Source organism: Phycodurus eques, chromosome 7, assembly GCF_024500275.1.
Source record: "Phycodurus eques isolate BA_2022a chromosome 7, UOR_Pequ_1.1, whole genome shotgun sequence".
NCBI classification, from domain to species: Eukaryota; Metazoa; Chordata; class Actinopteri; order Syngnathiformes; family Syngnathidae; genus Phycodurus; species Phycodurus eques.
In genome coordinates this window covers 21,937,974-21,956,084 of record NC_084531.1, presented here as the reverse complement: position 1 = coordinate 21,956,084, position 18,111 = coordinate 21,937,974, and the positions used below count along the sequence as shown (strand labels likewise).

The window sequence follows — 18,111 nt, the reverse complement described above, 5'->3', positions numbered from 1 at the left end:
TTTAATACTCATAGTCTTAACATGTAATTCACTGCAGCCTGTCCTTCACATGACTGATTGTTTTATCCATGCATATTTAAAATCTTGTTTTTTTTTTTTCCCACATTGCACTTCCCACTGTGTAGGCTTGTAAGTCTTAGACTTAAAAAAGTGCCTGAAACAAAAATATTTTTAACCTCCACGCAGACAGTGGATATTTTATAGTATGTTATAGCATAGAAAATCAAGATGGTAGAAACCACATAAAGGTAGAATTTGTCGGCCTAAAGTAAACATGGTTATTAATTTAAAAATTTGACATAAAAGGGAGTATGCACAATGGATAAAACCATCAGATACACACCTTTTGGTGCAAATAACATTAGTAAACAACAAAAAAGTGTGAATGTATTCTTTTGAGGCTCTTCAAATATGTTCCATTTCTTTCAGCAACTCTCCAAAACTTGTAACATACCAAGTACTCATCTCTTTTACCTGTGGCCTCACAACATTGCCACCGAATCCGATGAAGGTGCTCTGAAGAGGGGAGAACAAATTGACCAATCACATGGATTTTCAATACAATAACTATGAATACAAGCCTAATTATTGAAATGAACCAACGGTGCATTAACATAAAAAACACTTACAGCTGGGGGGCTGGCCTCAAGATCAGTGGCTCCGTCACCAATCATCACCACTGTCTTGAAGCCGTACTTTTCCTTCAGCATGCTGATGACTTTTCCTTTGCCGCCACTCTCAGCTGTCGGTTGGCTCTCGTCGAATCCGGCGTACTCACCTAAACAAACCGACATTTACTCGACTACTTAAAAAGTCAAGTCACATAAGTACATGATGGAGGAAGAGCAGTAATTGATCTCGGATACATCAGAAATTAGCTAATAAAGTGAGTATAGTAGTATCTTTTTAGTCCTGGTGGGATATATTTTTTAGAATTTTTTTTCACATTTAATTTACAGTGAAGTACTGTACAGACCCCACGAGACACTTTCGGCTGTGTTCCGACATTTGCCGAAGGGAATGGAGGCAGAAGTGGTGCGGATAAACAAAAATACTTGCTTTGGAAAATACTTCTCACGGTCTGGGGAACCCACTTTTATACAAAAAAATAATAATTAGATCAGGTAAGACGTTTGTTTTTTTGTCCTGTCGTTTCTTTGTTCGTCAATCCACGGTACTTCTTTGAGGGTGCAGTTTCACGTCACAATTCACGGATTCATGACTCAAGAGTAGTCTGCTTTGCCCACGCACGTGAAGAGCTTTGGTCATAAATATTGAACACTTTCGATACTTAAGATTGTTCGCCCCGACCCGTTGTGGACCCTAGAATCGGGACAAAATCCATTCTTAACACACATTAGACCTAAGAATATTTCTTCTAAGATCGGGAAGGGGCAGAATCGGGACAAAAACAGCCCAATTATCTTTACGTGCATTACCATCCCACAGTCGGTACACTGAAGTCTCATATGACATCACGCATGATGACGGTTCGACCCCTCAGTCTTTGACTAACTTCCATCCTTCCATTTTCGACTGCCCTCGTTCTCTGGAGTGGTGAGTTTGAGCCTATCCCAACTGACATTGGGCAAGAGGCAGGGTGCATCCTGGACGCGTCTGCAGCCAATCGCACGGCACAGATGGACAATTTAGTCTGAATTGTCCATCGGTGTGAATGTGCAAATTTGTGTAAATTTTAGTCCTGGACTGATCGCCAGTCAACTCGCCGGGCTCGGAGCAACTTTGAAGGCAGGATTCCAAATTGTTTTGTCATTGGGTAATTTGAATTTTGAGGTACCACTGTAATATGTTTAACACTGCTCGACTCTTGTATTGTACCTGATATTATGGCCGGTGAGTGTGTATTGTAAATAAATGTCATCATTCACCAAATTACCCTGTAAAACAGATTAAAGCGTATCAGATGAGGTCTCACCGTTGAAGTAGAACTTGAGTCGGTTGGCGTAGACGTTTTCAAGAGGAATGTTTAGCTGAGTGGCCACGTGCTCAACAATGCAGCGGAAGCCACCTGAGATGAGGAACACCTTGATGTTGCGCTGGTGTAGGCGGTCCACAAGGTCCCTGAAAGTGAACACAAACGGAAATTAATAATCACGACCGCTATAGTGGTCATCCCATTGATGATAATACACCTCAATGAGTGACTCAATCAGGGGTTAGGGCTGGACACATGCTTCCAACCTTTTGCGAAGTGTGGGCAAGGCCCTTTTCTGTTCAAGTATGACAGTGCCCTAACACAAAGCAAGGTTTGATATTAAGATAGACCAACAGAATAATAATACCAAGGTAATTTGCAGAAGCAAATTCCTAAAAGCATGAATAAGCAAATTTGAACTAAATCATGTTTGTTTCAAACATGTTTGGGATGAACTGTAATGATTATAATGATTATATGAGTTACACCGACTTATTACCAATTCTCTTCTGAATGAATGAAAATGTTTATGTGCTTTTCCTTTTTGCTTGCTTTAAGTATGTCCGTAGCATATGCTCAACGAGGCACTCTAACCCGATCCGTAAAAAAATAACACTGCTTGCATTTAAAATATTTTTTCCTTTTTATTATGGCTTGAGGTTTAGAGTTGATAGACACTTTATTAATCCAAGGGTAATTCCAGACTTCTATCCACCCACTTTCTATGGCCTTTGTCCTCACCTTAGGGTCACAAGTAAGCTGGGTCCTATCCCAGCTGGCTTTGGGGGAGAGGTGGTATAAAACTTGGACGTCAATCGCAGGGCACATATAGACATACAACCAACCAATTATACACGCAGTCACACCGATAGTAAAAAATTAACCTAACATCGCACTGTTTTGGAAAATGGAAAGAAGCCGGAGTACCTGGAGAAACCGGGGAGAACATGCCAACTCCACACAAGATGACCCGATCCAAGATTTGAACACGCTTGACTGTGCTACCCTTTCAGAATTTTAATCACCTTAAATGACAGATTCAAGATTTATCTTTTGTTTCCAAGACTTCAAGTGCATAATGAAACATTTTAACTGACACAATTTCAAGAAAACGAATTGTACATACAATAATTATGTCCTGGGAAATCTTCCCAGTGCGGGGATGTTGAGTCTTCAATAAAAACGCTTCATTAAATCTTCTTAAACAGCAAAATACATTTGGGTTTCCAAAGCTTACACTGACTTGTATGACTTTGCCAAAACTTTCAGGACTTGTGGTACTTTTCCGGGACATTCTTGATGGTCGGAATGCTGTAACTGGGATGAAAGAAGACTCACACATGTGGGTTGTCACTCTTACCTGATACCTGGGGTCAGCTGTGGCGGATGATCAGTGATCAGTTTGTTGACTTGTTCTCTGGAACATTTGATGACAGCGAGGCGCTCAGTCAAGGCTGATTTGAAAGTCATTGAGCCACCCATGGCTTTACGAGTCCTAAAACAAACAAATTAAGTCTAGTGTGTGATATGATAACATTGGGGAAACATCATCTTTTCTTCTTTTCCTTTCGGCTTGTCCCTTTAGGAGTCGCCACAACGCGTCATCCTTTTCCATGTAAGCCTCTTGCATAACTCCTGCATCCTCCTCTCGAACACCAACTGACCTCATGTCTTCCCTCACGACATCCATCAACCTTCTCTTTGGTCTTCCGCTAGCTCTCTTGCCTGGCAGCTCCATCCTCATCATCCTTCTACCAGTATACTGACTCTCTCTAACTTTGTCTCCAAAACATCGAACCTTGGCTGTCCCTCTGATGAGTTCATTTCTAATTTTATCCAACCTGGTCACTCCGAGAGCAAACCTCAGCATCTTCATTTCCGCCACCTCCAGCTCTGCTTCCTGTTGTCTCTTCAGTGCCACTGTCTCTAATCCAGTACATCATGGGCTGGCCTCACCACTGTTTTATAAACTTTGCCCTTCATCCTAGCAGAGACTCTTCTGTCACATAACACACCTGACACCTTCCTCCACCCGTTCCAACCTTGCTTGGACCAGTTTCTTCACTTCCTGACCACACTCACCATTGCTCTGGACGGTTGACCCCAAGTATTTAAAGTCCTCCACCCTTGCTATCTCTTCTCCCTGTAGCCTCACTCTTCCCCCACCACCCCTCTCATTCATGCACATATAGTCTGTCTTACTTTGTCTAATCTTCATTCCTCTGTTTTCCAGTGCATGCCTCCATCTTTCTAACTGTTCCTGCACCTGCTCCCTGCTTTCACTGCAGATCACAATGTCATCTGCAAACATCATGGTTCACGGGGATTCCAGTCTGACCTCATCTGTCAGCCTAACCATCACCACTGCAAACAGGAAGGGGCTCAGGGCTGATCCCTGATGCAGTCCCACCTCCACCTTAAATTCGTCTGTCACACCTACAGCACACCTCATCACTGTGCTGCTGCCCTCATACGTGTTCTGTTTATTCTAACATACTTCTCTGCCACTCCAGATTCCCGCATGCAGTACCACAGTTCCTCTCTGGGTCTTCTGTCATAGGCTTTCTCTAGATCTACAAAGACACAATGTAGCTCCTTCTGACCTGCTGTGTAATTTTGCCATCAACATCCTCAAGGCAAATAATGCATCTGTGGTATCTTCTCACGCGCTAGGATTCTATTGAACAAGGTGGTCAAAAACTCCACAGCCACCTCTCCTAGATGCTTCCATACCTCCACAGGAATGTCATCAGGACCCACTACCTTTCCATGTTTCATCCTCTTTAATGCCTTTCTAACTTCCCCCTTACTAATCATTGCCACTTCCTGGTCCACCACACTTGCCTCTTCTAGTCTCCCTTCTCTCTCATTTTTCTCCTTCATCAACTCCTCAAAAGTATTATTTCCATCTATCTAGCCCACTACTGGCACCAGTCAACATATTTCCATCTCTATCCTTAATCACCCTAACCTGCTGCACATCCTTCCCATCTCTATCCCTCTGTCTGGCCAGCCTGTATAGATCCTTTTCTCCTTCTTTAGTGTCCAACCTGGCATACATGTCATCATATGCCTCTTGTTTGGCCTTTGCCACCTCTACCTTTGCCCTATATCGCATCTCAATATATATTCCTTTCGCCTCTCCTCTGTCCTCTCAGTGTCCCACTTCTTCTTAGCTAACCTTTTTCCTTGCATGATTTCCTGTACTGTGAGGTTCCACCACCAAGTCTCCTTCTCTCCTTTCCTGCCAGAAGATACACCAAGTACTCTCCTGCCTGCCTCTCTGATCACCTTGGCTGTAGTGGTCCAGTCTTCTGGAAGCTCCTCCTGTCCACCAAGAGCCTGCCTCACCTCTTTCCGAAAAGCTGCACAACACTCGTCCTGTCTCACATGGTTCTCTGCTCTGCCTTTGTCTTCCTAATCTTCCTCCCCACCACCAGAGTCATCTTACACACCACCATCCTATGCTGTCTAGCCACACTCTCCCCTACCACTACCTTACAGTCGGTAACCTCCTTCAGATTACATCGTCTGCACAAAATGTAATCCACCTGCATGCTTCTACCTCCGCTCTTGTAGGTCACCCTATTTTCCTGCCTCCTCTGGAAAAAAAGTGTCCACTACAGCCATTTGCATCCTTTTTGCAAAGTCTACCACCATCTGTCCCTCCAAGTTCCTTTCCTGGATGCCGTACTTACCCATCACTTCTTCATCACCCCTATTTCCTTCATCAACATGTCCATTACAATCTGCACCAATCACTACTCTCTCGCTGTCTGGGATGCTCAGAACGACTTCGTCTAACTCCTTCCAGAATTTCTCTTTCACCTCTAGGTCACATCCTCCCTGTGGGGCATAGCCACTAATCACATTATACATAACACCCTCAAGTTCAATTTTCAGCCTCATCACTCGATCTGATACTCTTTTCACCTCCAAGACATTCTTAGCTAACTCTTTTTTTAAAATCACCCCTACTCCATTTCTCTTCCCATCTACACCGTGTTAAACTAATTTAAACCCTGCCCCTAAACTTCTAGCCTTACTGCCTTTCCACCTGGTCTCCTGGACACACAATATATCAACCTTTTTCCTAATCATCATGTCAACCAACTCCTGAGATTTTCCTGTCATAGTTCCAACATTCAAAGTCCCCACATTCAGTTCTAGGCTCTGTACTTTCCTCTTCTTTCTGCCAAAGAACCTGCTTTCCATCTCTTCTTCAACTTCGACCCCATAGTAGCTGAATTTCCACCGGCGCCCTGCAGGTTGACGGCGCCGGTGGCGGACGTTGTTAACCCGAACCACGACCGATCCAATATGGAATTCTTTGGATGAACGCTCATATTTGTTTGGCAAAGTTTTAAGACGGATGCCCTTCCTGACACAACCCTCTGCATTTATCCGGGCTTGGGACCGGCCTACAGTTTGCACTAGCTTGTGCCTCCCATAGGGCTGCATTGACATTGGGGAAACATAATTTTGGATAATTACATTTCGGTAACCGCGTCCCCCACGCCGCAGAATTTAGCCAGTTCATCGATGCCTTCTTCCTTGATGACTGTGCTGTCTACATCGAAACAGACAGCTTCTGCTCGTCTGAAAAGTTCCTTTGTCTGTGACGTTGTGGACATTGCAACGCTATGAAGAGAAATACAGTGCAGTCAATATTAAGAGAACTAAACAAACAAAACGAACAACCCTTTTCCTCTGGTTGCTCAGCCTTTTAGTTAAAAAATAGGACAGGTAAATAATAATTAGAGTATCTGTATGGCAACATGTGAAAGTCAGTCTGAGCACATATTTTTTACTTTGCGCCTAGGTACATTTCAGAGTCTGTACTTTTTCTTTTACTGAAGTACAGGATTTTAATCAGTACTTTTTTTTTAACACGAGAAATCTCTTTCACTGAGCACTGATCTAAGCGTGATGCCTGATGTATTACAAAGCTAATTATTATGCGTTAAAAAAAAACGTCATAACAAAACGTCTCTGATCTTGGCGAGTGAGTGCCAAAAATATGTTGCATAGTGCGGATCGCATAAATAAAACATATTAGGGGGCCATGGTGGACATCAACTGCTACTGTTGCGTCACCCCCTCACTCACCATATACATTTACAGGGTGGTGTTGAAAAGCTAAAGTAAAAATAAACACAAATAAGCAGTAATGCAATGTGACAGGCATGCCAAAAAAGTAAACCGCCATTCATATCTGAAAAAGTGCAGACATTTGGTACAGTTAAACCAACCAAGCCATTCTGTTTTCGCTCTGTTGTCACTAGCTGTTAAAAAAATATGCTGTTTATGTGAAACGACTAATGGGACAAGGATGGTGTCAAGGAAATTGGAAAATCGGCCAAAAAGAACAAGCCGTTCTGTAATACTCACGTGAAATAGCAGCGGTGAGAAGGCACGAGAGTCAGCGTCGAGCAGAGTTGCACAGTAGCACACAGAAACAATCATCAGTTGGTGAAAAATCATGCAGAAGAAGAACCGGGCAGCGAGTTGCACCAATCACAGCGATGCCGGTGAGGAAACGCCCCGCCTACTCTCTTTTGATATGACGTCAGAATGTCTGACCAATCAGCTCCCCGATATCAATGATCCCGCCCCTGCAGAAGATCAGACCATTAAATACACTCGCGCGCTATAGTAGCTTGATAATGCGACCTGCCTCCTGAGCGGCCACGTTGGTAAGGGCAACGTTCCCATTAAATGCAATGCTTGTACATTGAAAATAAATCATAACCTGCTCAAATCTCAACAGATTTTCATTAGGTTTACTTTATTGTCATCTTCAAAGCGTAGCTAGCACTACAAAACTTTTGTAAAAAGATTCAAAAAATATATTGTAATTGCGAAAGGTTATTCTCAGTTCCCTTGCTGTGATTGCACGGCATTGTATGCAACCGTATGCAGCACAACGTGCAGACATCCTTGCTATTTTGGTTTTTGTGTCGTCCACAAACATGGAAGGCGCTGACACTTTGCCACTACTGACTGAGCGTGGCTGTAGGCACGCAGCTCAAAGGCGCATGTCCTATCTACCTATTGATCATAGCTATAATCAGGCGGTCCAGACCGACGAAAACTAGAAACGAAACGTTAATCCGAGCACGGTGGAACAGAAGACTTTCGTGAATAAAAATGGATTCATTTTTTAGGTTTGTGTTACATTGTCGCTGAGGGAATTCAGGAGAGATGTTAATTTCTACAGGAAAAGTTAACGTCAACTTCCGGCCATAGCTTTAATTTTGCCGTTTAATTAGCTTTAGCCTGTTGTTAGCACCATATGGGCCTCGTCCACGTGGAGAAAGGGGTGGAGGGTGAAGAAGTTGTTTCAATCATTATATTTTCTCTTCAAGAAAGTGCTGCTTGTATTCAAAAGTGTGCTAAGTTACTTTTTTCTTGTTTGCCTTTTTGTATTTAACTGGTAGCGCTGTCTTAAGACACGTCTTTGAACGCATGGCCGAATTCTGATTTACTCTTAAAGTGGTAAACTCAGTCAGACACCATGCAAAAGAAACAGTTTTCACACACTGACTTTACAATGAATGAGAACTCTTGTGTGGCTCATTCTGCTGTCAGAGTGAATACATTTACATACCAAAAAAAAAACGTGAATATTGCAGGAGTATTGCTAGTAAACGTTTGTTCTGTCAGTAAGTACACATTTACGAACTACTTACTTGATATTAACTGTAACATGTGTTTCTTTTAATTGTACCCTAGAAATATGAGAAAATATTGATTTGTGAGCCAAAGACCATGTGAACCCTTCTGCTTCGGGTCTACAAGATGAGGTACACTTTCACAGTCCATTGGAATCCAATACAAAAGCACCTCATGAATGTCAAATAAGGAGGAGGTAATATCAACAAGAAGTTTCAGACTCAAATGTGGCTTCATTATTGTTAAAACTCATTCACTGCCAGCCTTCGCAGTTAACATGGATATTTGACTTCTAAAGCCGTCAACGGCAGTGAATGTTTTAATGGGAGACACACTTCCGACTGCATGGCTGAATTCTGTTCCAGCTCTGTGGTGGACACAGTCAGACACCATGCGAGAGTATTGTCTCATTTCTTTTAATGATGGGTGTGTTCTCTTCAGTTTCATCCAGGAGTATAGAAATTAGTACACTGATACTTTTGTTTTCTCTCCTCCTGAATATTCTAGTGTGTCATAAGTGTTATTATGAGCTTGTGTACCCTTAATACAAAGCATGTGCACATATTCAGCTATAGCAAGCTTGAAATATCTTTTTTATTTCAACAGGGCATTAGTGTGGATAAGTTATGATCTCCTGGCCTAGATCATACTGGATGGTGGAGTGTTTTAAGTCGTCCAAGCACGAGGTGCCATTGCAACAGGAAGATATAAGACATACACTCTACTAGGTGTTAAGATAATTTATTGTACCCTCTTATACATATCAAGGAAAAATAAAGTTTAATACCAACTGTCACATTGTGGTTTCCATTTCCATAAAACATTGTATTTTATTCTGAAACTAAGGTTTATGAAAAATTCTGTTCGTCATTAAGGGGTGTACTGTTGTTGTGGTCACATGGCAATTGGGTTTACCACAAAGTACAACCATGCCAGTCAAATTAACATCTGACCAAGCTTCCGTGGTATTGACTACTGGTTTATTCTTCAAGAGGTGTCAGAACATGAGGTTATGGACTCGAGAAGTGTCAGTGTCTGATTGGGATGATAGAGCGATTCATTACTCCATTCTTTGACATGCCTGTGAATATTCTCATTCAGCCAGGTCCTTTCATTCTCAGGGCATTGAATTCATCGCAACTGTACTGTTTCGTTTGTCTTGGAAGGCGTTTTCACCTCTCACGTGAGCAGGCTTCATCAGTTCATTAACAAAGCTTATGCACTAGCCAGTATTTCCATTCATTGACAGTTCTTGAAAATAACCAAAACCTGTGTGCAAGCCTTAGTGTTTTCAATTTAATATTAAAACTTTTAAATAATGGGTAGCAAAATTACATAACTGGTTGTGCCATGAAATTCACATAATACAAGTTAATGTGCCAATGACATCGGCTGGCTCAATCTCAGAAAGATGCATAGTGAACAATTTTTATTTCTCCCCAGCAAATGTCATATACTTGGTTACATAGTTTAGTAAACCGTATGCATGTTGTCTTGTAAAATAAACCACAGCAATGACTACACTATCAATATGGTGCAGTGTCTCACCAGCTCAAGCAGATGGTGCTGTTTTTCTTTTTTCTTTTTGAGTTAATAGATGTGTAAAAAAAGAATTAGCATTTTTGTTAATTCCATTTACACACGAGGTGACCATGAAAAAGAATCAATACATTTTTGTTTACCATTATTTGCGTATGCAAGCTAACTAAAAATGTATACATATTAATTTTTGGGGGAGCTAATGTTAGCCGATTGATGTGGTTAGTGCCCCACCATTTACCAGCCGTTGATTACCAGATGTGCTGAACTGGCTCGTCCGCCTCTGCCACTATAGATAGCAGGATGGCCTTAGGAGTGTTCTCGAAAAGTGCCGCTCTGTTCTGCGTCTGGCCCTTCTTGACCCAGTGGCCGTAGATCTTGAAGGCGCACGCGTCAATGAGCTTGCGAATGGGCTTGACCGCATACGGGTCACTCTTGATCACCTCCTTGGTGACGGGCTTTACTCTGCGGTAGCTGCAGTAGATGCGCATGGTGGCGAGTACCGTGAGACAGATGACCTGGTGGAAAAGTAGTATTCTTTAAGGAACTGGTGTTATAGATTTTATTGTGTGTGTGTTGGGTGGGGGATGGCTAAGGCATCCCTACATTTCAGCACCTTTTTAACCCTCAACATCATCTTTTGGGTCTATCAGAACTGGCTTGGCAGAATCTCTACAAGTAGTGTAACACTCATTTGTGCTCTAAAAGTCTGAATTAACCGCATGCCTTAATCAGTGGTAGAGAATGCTGATTTAAAACATGTTACTTGTCTGAATTATGTCTGTAAAAGATCCAAGTTTGTTTGCGAGTGAATATTTTCTTATCTTGGGTTATCTTGACTTGGGTGGTCTCCTATCATACTAAACATGGCTTTAACTGGATGGTTGCCACTCCATACTATTTAATAGTGATGTATTAGTCTCTCCAAGTTGAGCCAAGAGAGGTTTGTTAAGTAGAAAACTCAAATGTTAAACTAAATTAACAGTTTGCTTGCTGCAAACTTATGTTGAATTTATTTTGGAATAAACATAATGGGATTTTCAGAAGTGAAAGGTTAGAACAACGCTACATTTACTTAATTCAGTCTCCATCGTTCCATCGATCCCTTTATATCACTTGTCCTCACTAGGGAGGAGCTCGAGCCTTGAGTCAGCAGACTTTGGGCCAGAGACGGGGTACACCCTGGACTGGTTTTCTCATGTCTGACAAACTGATTGGAGGCTAAGATAGTGCAGAAAGTAAATTCAGCAATTACAGACGTGTAAATCAATCACTGTGGACTAATACATATGGTAAGGTGCTGTATTGATGCTCTTATCAAAAATGTGTTGGTGGACCATTAAAGAGCTTGCTTCTTTAATAACTGAAAATCGTTTTGCCACATAAGCTCTGATGACCTCACCTTGAATTTTCTGTACGGACTCAGTTGTCGGACTTCGTCTACCACATACTGGGAGAAGAACGGATGGTTAAGCACGTCGACGGCTGTGTAACGCTGCTTCGGGTCCACTACAAGCATCCGAGTAATCTGAAAAAACACCAAAATGAATGCATGTTTAACAGCAGGTCAATTTAAAATGAACAAATGAGATAAACCAATTAGAGAGAGGGAATAAAGCGACTGACCAAATCTTTGACCGTGTCAGAGCGGTCGTCCCATTCAGGGGATGAGAACCTGTAATTTCCGGTTAAGATCATACGCAGCATCAGCATCTGTTTCCTGTGCCAGAAGGGTGGGGAGCCAGCCAGGAGTGTGTACATGATCACACCCGCGCTCCATCTGCACATATAAGCCAGAGGGCAAGCACAGTGTCAGAATGCATTTATGATAGCAGGAGCGTTCGTATCACTTACATGAGCGCTGTGACTAAAACCTCTTGGCAGGGATGGAGAGTGGTAGAGCAAAGACATGTAATGTAAGTCCACCTACGCAGCCATCAGAAATAGCAGGAAATGCACCTTATGTAATAATTTTTCAATTTTATGCTTACTGTTTTTTATTTTTGGGATGGGACTCACATGCAGTGTTGGGATTACTTTTGAAATGTACTTGTTTCCAGTTACTTCGTTGAAAATGTAAAAGTAGTGTAACTCTAAATTACTCTCTCAAAGTAATATAACGTTACATTTGATTACATTTTGTTTACATTAATTTTGAATGAGTGCATGGCCGTTGAAACTCTCCTCTAAAAAAAGTGGATGAAAACCATAGAGCTATATGTTGGAATTAACCACATATTTGTTATTTACATAAACACATGTATTTGTTGCATTATACATATACAGGTCTATCTCAATAAATTAGAATACTGTAGGAGAGTCCATTGTATTTGAGCATCGCAATTCCAAAAGTGAAACTCATAAATTAAACATGAGATAATGTTGGCCTAATGGGAAATGTGCAAAAGTCCATGTTCTTCTATGTGTTCATAAGTGTAAATATGAGAAAAAAACTTTTTAAAAAATCTCAAAGTAAGACGTTGCCACAAGGTGGCGCTTCGAGATCATATTTCATATCATGTTTGAGCCGAAAGAATGGCATATGAGCAGAGAGAGCCAATCACAAGCATCTGCATTAGAAGGAAGTGACGTGAAAAATTAGTTTTTGCGGCTATTTTTCAAATGCAAAAGTAATCACGGAAAATTCCAAAAGCAAGTGTAATTTAATTACACATTTCTCCCAATAATGTAATGATTACAATTACATACATTTTGTAATTCAATTATATTATCTCGTTACATTGAATCAGTTCGTCCCCAACACTGCTCACATGTCCACAGCCGTTCCGTATCCTTCATGGCCAGAGTCCATGGAGCACTGGATGATCTCGGGAGCAAGATAAACAGGAGTCCCACACACTTCTGCATAAAAGTCAAACGTTTTAGCATCAAACAAGTTAAATTAAAGCAACAAAGATATGGTTTCATGCTGCCAAATCTATGTAGAAGGTACTTGAGAATTCTGACATTTAATATTTGTTTCAAAAATATTTTTTTAAATCCTCATTGGATAGGCATTTATAGACGAGGGCTTCAAAACTAGGATTTCATTCCAATTCAAAAAAAAAAAAAAAAATTGCAAATAAATTCTGGGAAATGCTGCTGTCAAGCTAAGAACGAGAACATTTTATACTCACAGCGTACCAACCCACGTACACCGTGCAAATTATTATTATTACAATGCAAATGTTGCCCTTATGAATGGAAAAGAGATGACATCAGAGCAAATTTATTGGACACGTTTTCTTCATGTGATGTCATAACACAACACACATGGTGGCACCATTGCTCGTCTTCTATCTATGATCTTTCCTTTGTTTAAGTCATTGATTCCAGCAAGTTCGATAACCTAACCTTAAGCAGTTATTTAATCAATGTGTAAGGATTTAATGTTGATGCAAACCAGTATTTGATCTCTTTGCACTATGGCAAATAGATTTGAGTGTCAACCAGACTCTGCTCTGACTTTGAACAGCTGCTGGGACATTTTGAAAAGTTGTTACATTGCTTTATTTGAGAGTGCTCAATTAAAAAGTATGCTGTCTTCATGTTCCGTTGTCAGTCAATGCTATATAATAATATAATAATAAATCACCAACATCTCTGCAGCTGTGGTGGGCAGACAACTATGAATCTGATTTGTCCATCAGGCTCCCCTGGTGGAATACCCTGATAATGTTTACGAGTTGAGCTCTCACCTTTAAGCTTCTGTCCTGACTGGATTTGCACGGCAAAGCCAAAGTCTGTGAGTTTGATGTTCATCTGGTCATCCAAAAGGATGTTTTCAGGCTTGAGATCTCGATGGACTATGTTCTGGTCATGGAGAAAACGAACCACATCCAGCAGAGCACGCATGATGTTCCTACAACCGATACACACAAAAAACTCATTAAGGCTTATCATGTTTAATGTATGAGAGGGGGCTAGTTTTTGAAGAAGTGAATTTGCTCAGTGACCTTGTTTCCTTCTCACTCAGGGTTACTTTCTCTGTGAGGTAGTCAAAAAGTTCACCCTTTCTCATCCTGGGATGAAGAAGACAATAATTAAAACAATAACAGATAAACATTTTGGGAAGCAAATTAACCTCAGAACAGTATAAAATAAAGTAGTACTGTAAGTGGATATTTTTTGCCTCTGCTTACTTACAGGTCAAAAACCAGGAAGAAGAATACATTGGATTCGTAGCAATCTTTTAGCTGTACTGCAAGGAAACGTGTCAAGCACAAGATATGTCAGACAAACAGATCAATGCAAATGCCGTTGATAATTGGATAGCCAGAGGTGGGTCGTAACACGCTACATTCCCGTTACATTTACTCAAGTAACATTTTGGATTAATTGTACTTGTCAGAGTAGTTTGAATCCACCATACTTTTTACTTTTACTTGAGTATTTATGTTAAGAAGAATTTATACTTTTACTCCATTACAATGACTGACATGCCGCTCCCTACTTTTATTTATCCATTATTGCGTGCGCGACCTGTTTTTAGACTTCATCTTTGACTTCCGCATAGGGCGCTCTTGCGCCAAGCCAATGTGGTCACTAGTGTCATTTGACTCCAATTCACCAATAACACAGCACAAAGCAGTCACATGACCGAACACAAAACCTTTACTGGCTGACTCATATTGTGGGGGTTGGGGAACAGCTGTGCGAATGTTTACTTTACAGACTCTGAAAAACAAGCTTTAGTTTACTTTACTCTTACTCGAGTACAATGTTTGGCTACTCTACCCACTTCTGTGGATAGCAGAAGGCCAACATTTGCCAGAGTTGACCACCGAGGGTAGGTTGGTAGGTCAACAACCCTAAAATTAAGGTGAAGGACGTTTTAGGTGTATTTAAAACAGACTCACTAATATTTTCCTGTCCGAAGACTTTCTTGAGGATGTCAATCTCTTTCACCGTTGAGTCCCTGATCTCCTCGATCTCCTGCGGGGTCATCTTGTCCGAGGGGGTGACGTCAATGATCTTCACGGCGTACTCCTGAGACGTCCGTTTGTCCACGCAGCGGCGCACCACACTGCTTACTCCCCTGAGCAAAAGAAGACACCTCAGATGTCCTAACTGTTTCAGTAAATGTTTGTTTGTGTTTCACGAAAGGAAGTGACGCAGAGGCAGGTTTATCCATACAACTTGATTTCACCAACGAATCCATCCATCCATTTTCTATTGCGCTTGTCCTTATTCACGCATGACTGACTTTGGGTGATGGGCACTCTCGACTGTTTTCCAGCCAATCGCAGCTGGATATGACTATTCTTTAATAAAACTTAGTACAAGGGTAGGAAAGAAAGTAGATGGATGATGCATGACTCATTAAGACATCAGGTTGGAGACTGCCTAATTTTATCCAATACACTATTTTTTTTTTTAATCCAATATACTATATTTTATATATAATGTGTCCCTGTATGATGGAGTACAGTTCTACACCTTTGGAAACAATAATAAACATCGCTAAATGGGTGGCTCTGTACATGCACATTTTTAATATATAGTTTTTATATTGGATGTCCATCCATCCTAACTTTTTGGCAGGAGGCTGGGGCATTCTGGACTGGTCGTGCCAATCGAGGGGCACATGATGAAAAATGAAAATTCACACTCAGACCTATGGAGAATTTAGACTAGTCTCCAATAAACCTAACATGCATATTTTTGGAAAGTGGGAAAAAGCCAGAGTACCTGGGGGGGAAAAACACGCAAGCAGGGGAAAATACAAACTCCACACAGGAAAAGAGGAGCCGAGAATTGAAACCAGGACCTCTCAACTGTGAGGCAGAGGTGCTAACCACTTGGATACAATGCTTCCCTGTATTGACTCGTGGAATTTAATTACTTTTGTGTCCAGTGAGTATTTCTTAACTGCCCTAAATCCATGAACAAGAGGTCCCCTTCAGAATATTTTGTAAAATACCAACAGTAAAGGCCAGCCAAGAATGAATTTCTTTTGCCAATTAGATTGTTGCTTTGCAATGTTTGTGTATGTAATTTTTGGATTACCTTTATTTTTGCAATTAACATTTAGTTCCTCCATATTCCAGATTTTAAAAAAAATCTGTGACATCATGTAATCCCAAAAATGCTTTGAACCGACCCAAAACACACAATGCACACACATTCCTCACCAGCAATGCTGCTAATGTAAGAGGGCCACTGTCCGAGAAATGGAGGGGAATGACAATTAGCGCACTCATTCTCTGCTCACATGACTCAAGGGATGTATGGAACACCATCGAGACAGATGTCGTGGGACATCAGTAGATTTTACTTGGATTGATTTTTGTTTAAAAGAAAAACACTAAATCACATTAATCTCAAATTAAATTGCTCTCAGTATGTCACATGCTTTAGGAACATACCGTCCCAGAATCTCCTTGGGCTCATAATTTTCGTAGAACTCCTGGGCACCCACCCAGTCGGGGATCTCCTCCTCTTTGGTCATGATGGAGTGATCGACACGACAGCGCTATGCTTCCACACTACAGAGAAATATTTGTCAGAAGTGAGAGTGACGGCTCATCAAATCATTTCACAGAGTACATCTTTAAAAGGGTGGTTTGTGATACACATATGGTTTTGAACCTTTTATTTCATTTCTCGTACAAATTGATTTGAGTTTTGTGGGCCTTGCTAACTTGAATTGGGTTTATCAATAATAAACAACAACATAACACGTGACATAACACTAGGCAACAAGCAATCCAGTAGACAAATATTGTAATGTATGTCTATGGACATACAACAAAGCAGTTATACAGCTTAATTGCACAAGAGGCTTTTTTTCCCCTGAAATTGTGGCGATTGGGGGATTTTTAAAACAAGGCCATAAACTACAGACAATATCTGGGTATTGCATGTGATGAAAATGTCCCATCCTAACAGGGTCCATGTCATATTTGAAAGTGATATGTTCCTACGGACACGACAAAACCCGAATGTATACGTACACCGCCTGTGTCGTAAGTACTGCAGTGCATAGAGATATATTACCTCCACGTTATATGATACATTTGTGCTGAAGTGTATGGAGAAGCCCACCATAATGCTGTCCTTACATTTTCTCGCCACCAGGGCAGTTAGAAGCGCCGCAGCGCCAGATAGCGGTAATGTAATCACGCGATTATTTAGCGCAGGTGTCAAGCAGTTTGAAAAAAAAAAAAACAACAACACAATAATAGTGCAATGTATGTAAATTAGCCAGTGAAGTTGTCATATTTTGCTTCGGAAGCGTTTTAACTGTAGAAAGTATTCTCTATATAGGCGATAGCATGAAGAAAAACGCAAAAAGTGAGGATTCGAAGCTAGTTTTTAATTAATTTTGGAGCATGTTCGCCATGTAGCCCTGTTCTAACTACCCTTCAGTTTCCTCTGCTAAAAAAATAAATAAAAACATGCTCAATTATCAAAACGACAGCTTTCGAGCACGTCAACGTTTCGTACGTTATCGCCTCCGACCAAATTTGAGTGATGGTAAATAGAAAGGACTGTCCACTCACCACGTTCCGTCTCGCAGTCCCTCCTATTAAAGATTATCCATCATTGGGAGGAAGCGTGCGAACAACCGGCGGACAGCGACGCTGCCACAGCTTTGCGGGGTCGCCGTCAGGACATGAGCTCTAATGTCAGATACCAAAAATAAACTGGAGCTTCCAAAGCGGCCCACTTTCTGCTTCGAAAGCAGAGCTCCTGAAATAACTTGCAAGACTGTTTTACATGATTTATATGAGCTGCGCTCCATTGTTTCAATATATGACGGTTTATATGACTTTCATTCAAGTTTATACTGAATGTCTTGTCTTCAAAATGGCCGTCACAGAACAGGCCACGTCTGCCCATACTCGCTTCAATATTTGACTTTAGTGTGCACCTTCTACATTACTGCCGTTGATATTTTGCCCTAGATACAATTTAGACTGTCGTACGTGACTATCACTGTCCTAAATGGCTTGAAT

The 18,111-nt window shown here is 41.2% G+C and overlaps 2 protein-coding genes and 2 non-coding genes across 4 annotated transcripts; 2 read left to right on the top strand and 2 right to left on the bottom strand.

Annotated features, from left to right (window-relative positions):
- Window positions 1-73: 73 nt before the first annotated feature.
- On the bottom strand, window positions 74-7,416 carry psph (phosphoserine phosphatase). The gene is made up of 6 exons (XM_061681463.1): window positions 7,328-7,416; window positions 6,431-6,577; window positions 3,297-3,431; window positions 1,937-2,082; window positions 630-778; window positions 74-516 (listed from the first exon to the last, which is right to left on the bottom strand). The coding sequence occupies exons 2-6, from the start codon at window positions 6,568-6,570 to the stop codon at window positions 406-408; spliced, it is 681 nt and encodes a 226-aa protein (XP_061537447.1). The 5' UTR covers window positions 6,571-6,577; window positions 7,328-7,416; the 3' UTR covers window positions 74-405.
- A 986-nt stretch (window positions 7,417-8,402) lies between these two features.
- On the top strand, window positions 8,403-8,540 carry LOC133405646 (small nucleolar RNA SNORA15). Its single transcript, XR_009768989.1, has one exon. It is a non-coding gene; the product is annotated as a small nucleolar RNA SNORA15 (small nucleolar RNA).
- A 414-nt stretch (window positions 8,541-8,954) lies between these two features.
- LOC133405648 (small nucleolar RNA SNORA15) lies at window positions 8,955-9,078 on the top strand. Its single transcript, XR_009768990.1, has one exon. It is a non-coding gene; the product is annotated as a small nucleolar RNA SNORA15 (small nucleolar RNA).
- A 268-nt stretch (window positions 9,079-9,346) lies between these two features.
- Window positions 9,347-17,771, bottom strand: LOC133404930 (phosphorylase b kinase gamma catalytic chain, skeletal muscle/heart isoform-like). The gene is made up of 10 exons (XM_061681461.1): window positions 17,656-17,771; window positions 16,519-16,638; window positions 15,010-15,188; window positions 14,297-14,351; window positions 14,107-14,172; window positions 13,849-14,012; window positions 12,922-13,012; window positions 11,777-11,930; window positions 11,553-11,678; window positions 9,347-10,668 (listed from the first exon to the last, which is right to left on the bottom strand). Exons 2-10 carry the CDS (start codon window positions 16,599-16,601, stop codon window positions 10,402-10,404), a joined length of 1,185 nt encoding a protein of 394 aa, XP_061537445.1. The 5' UTR covers window positions 16,602-16,638; window positions 17,656-17,771; the 3' UTR covers window positions 9,347-10,401.
- Between the last annotated feature and the right edge of the window lie 340 nt (window positions 17,772-18,111).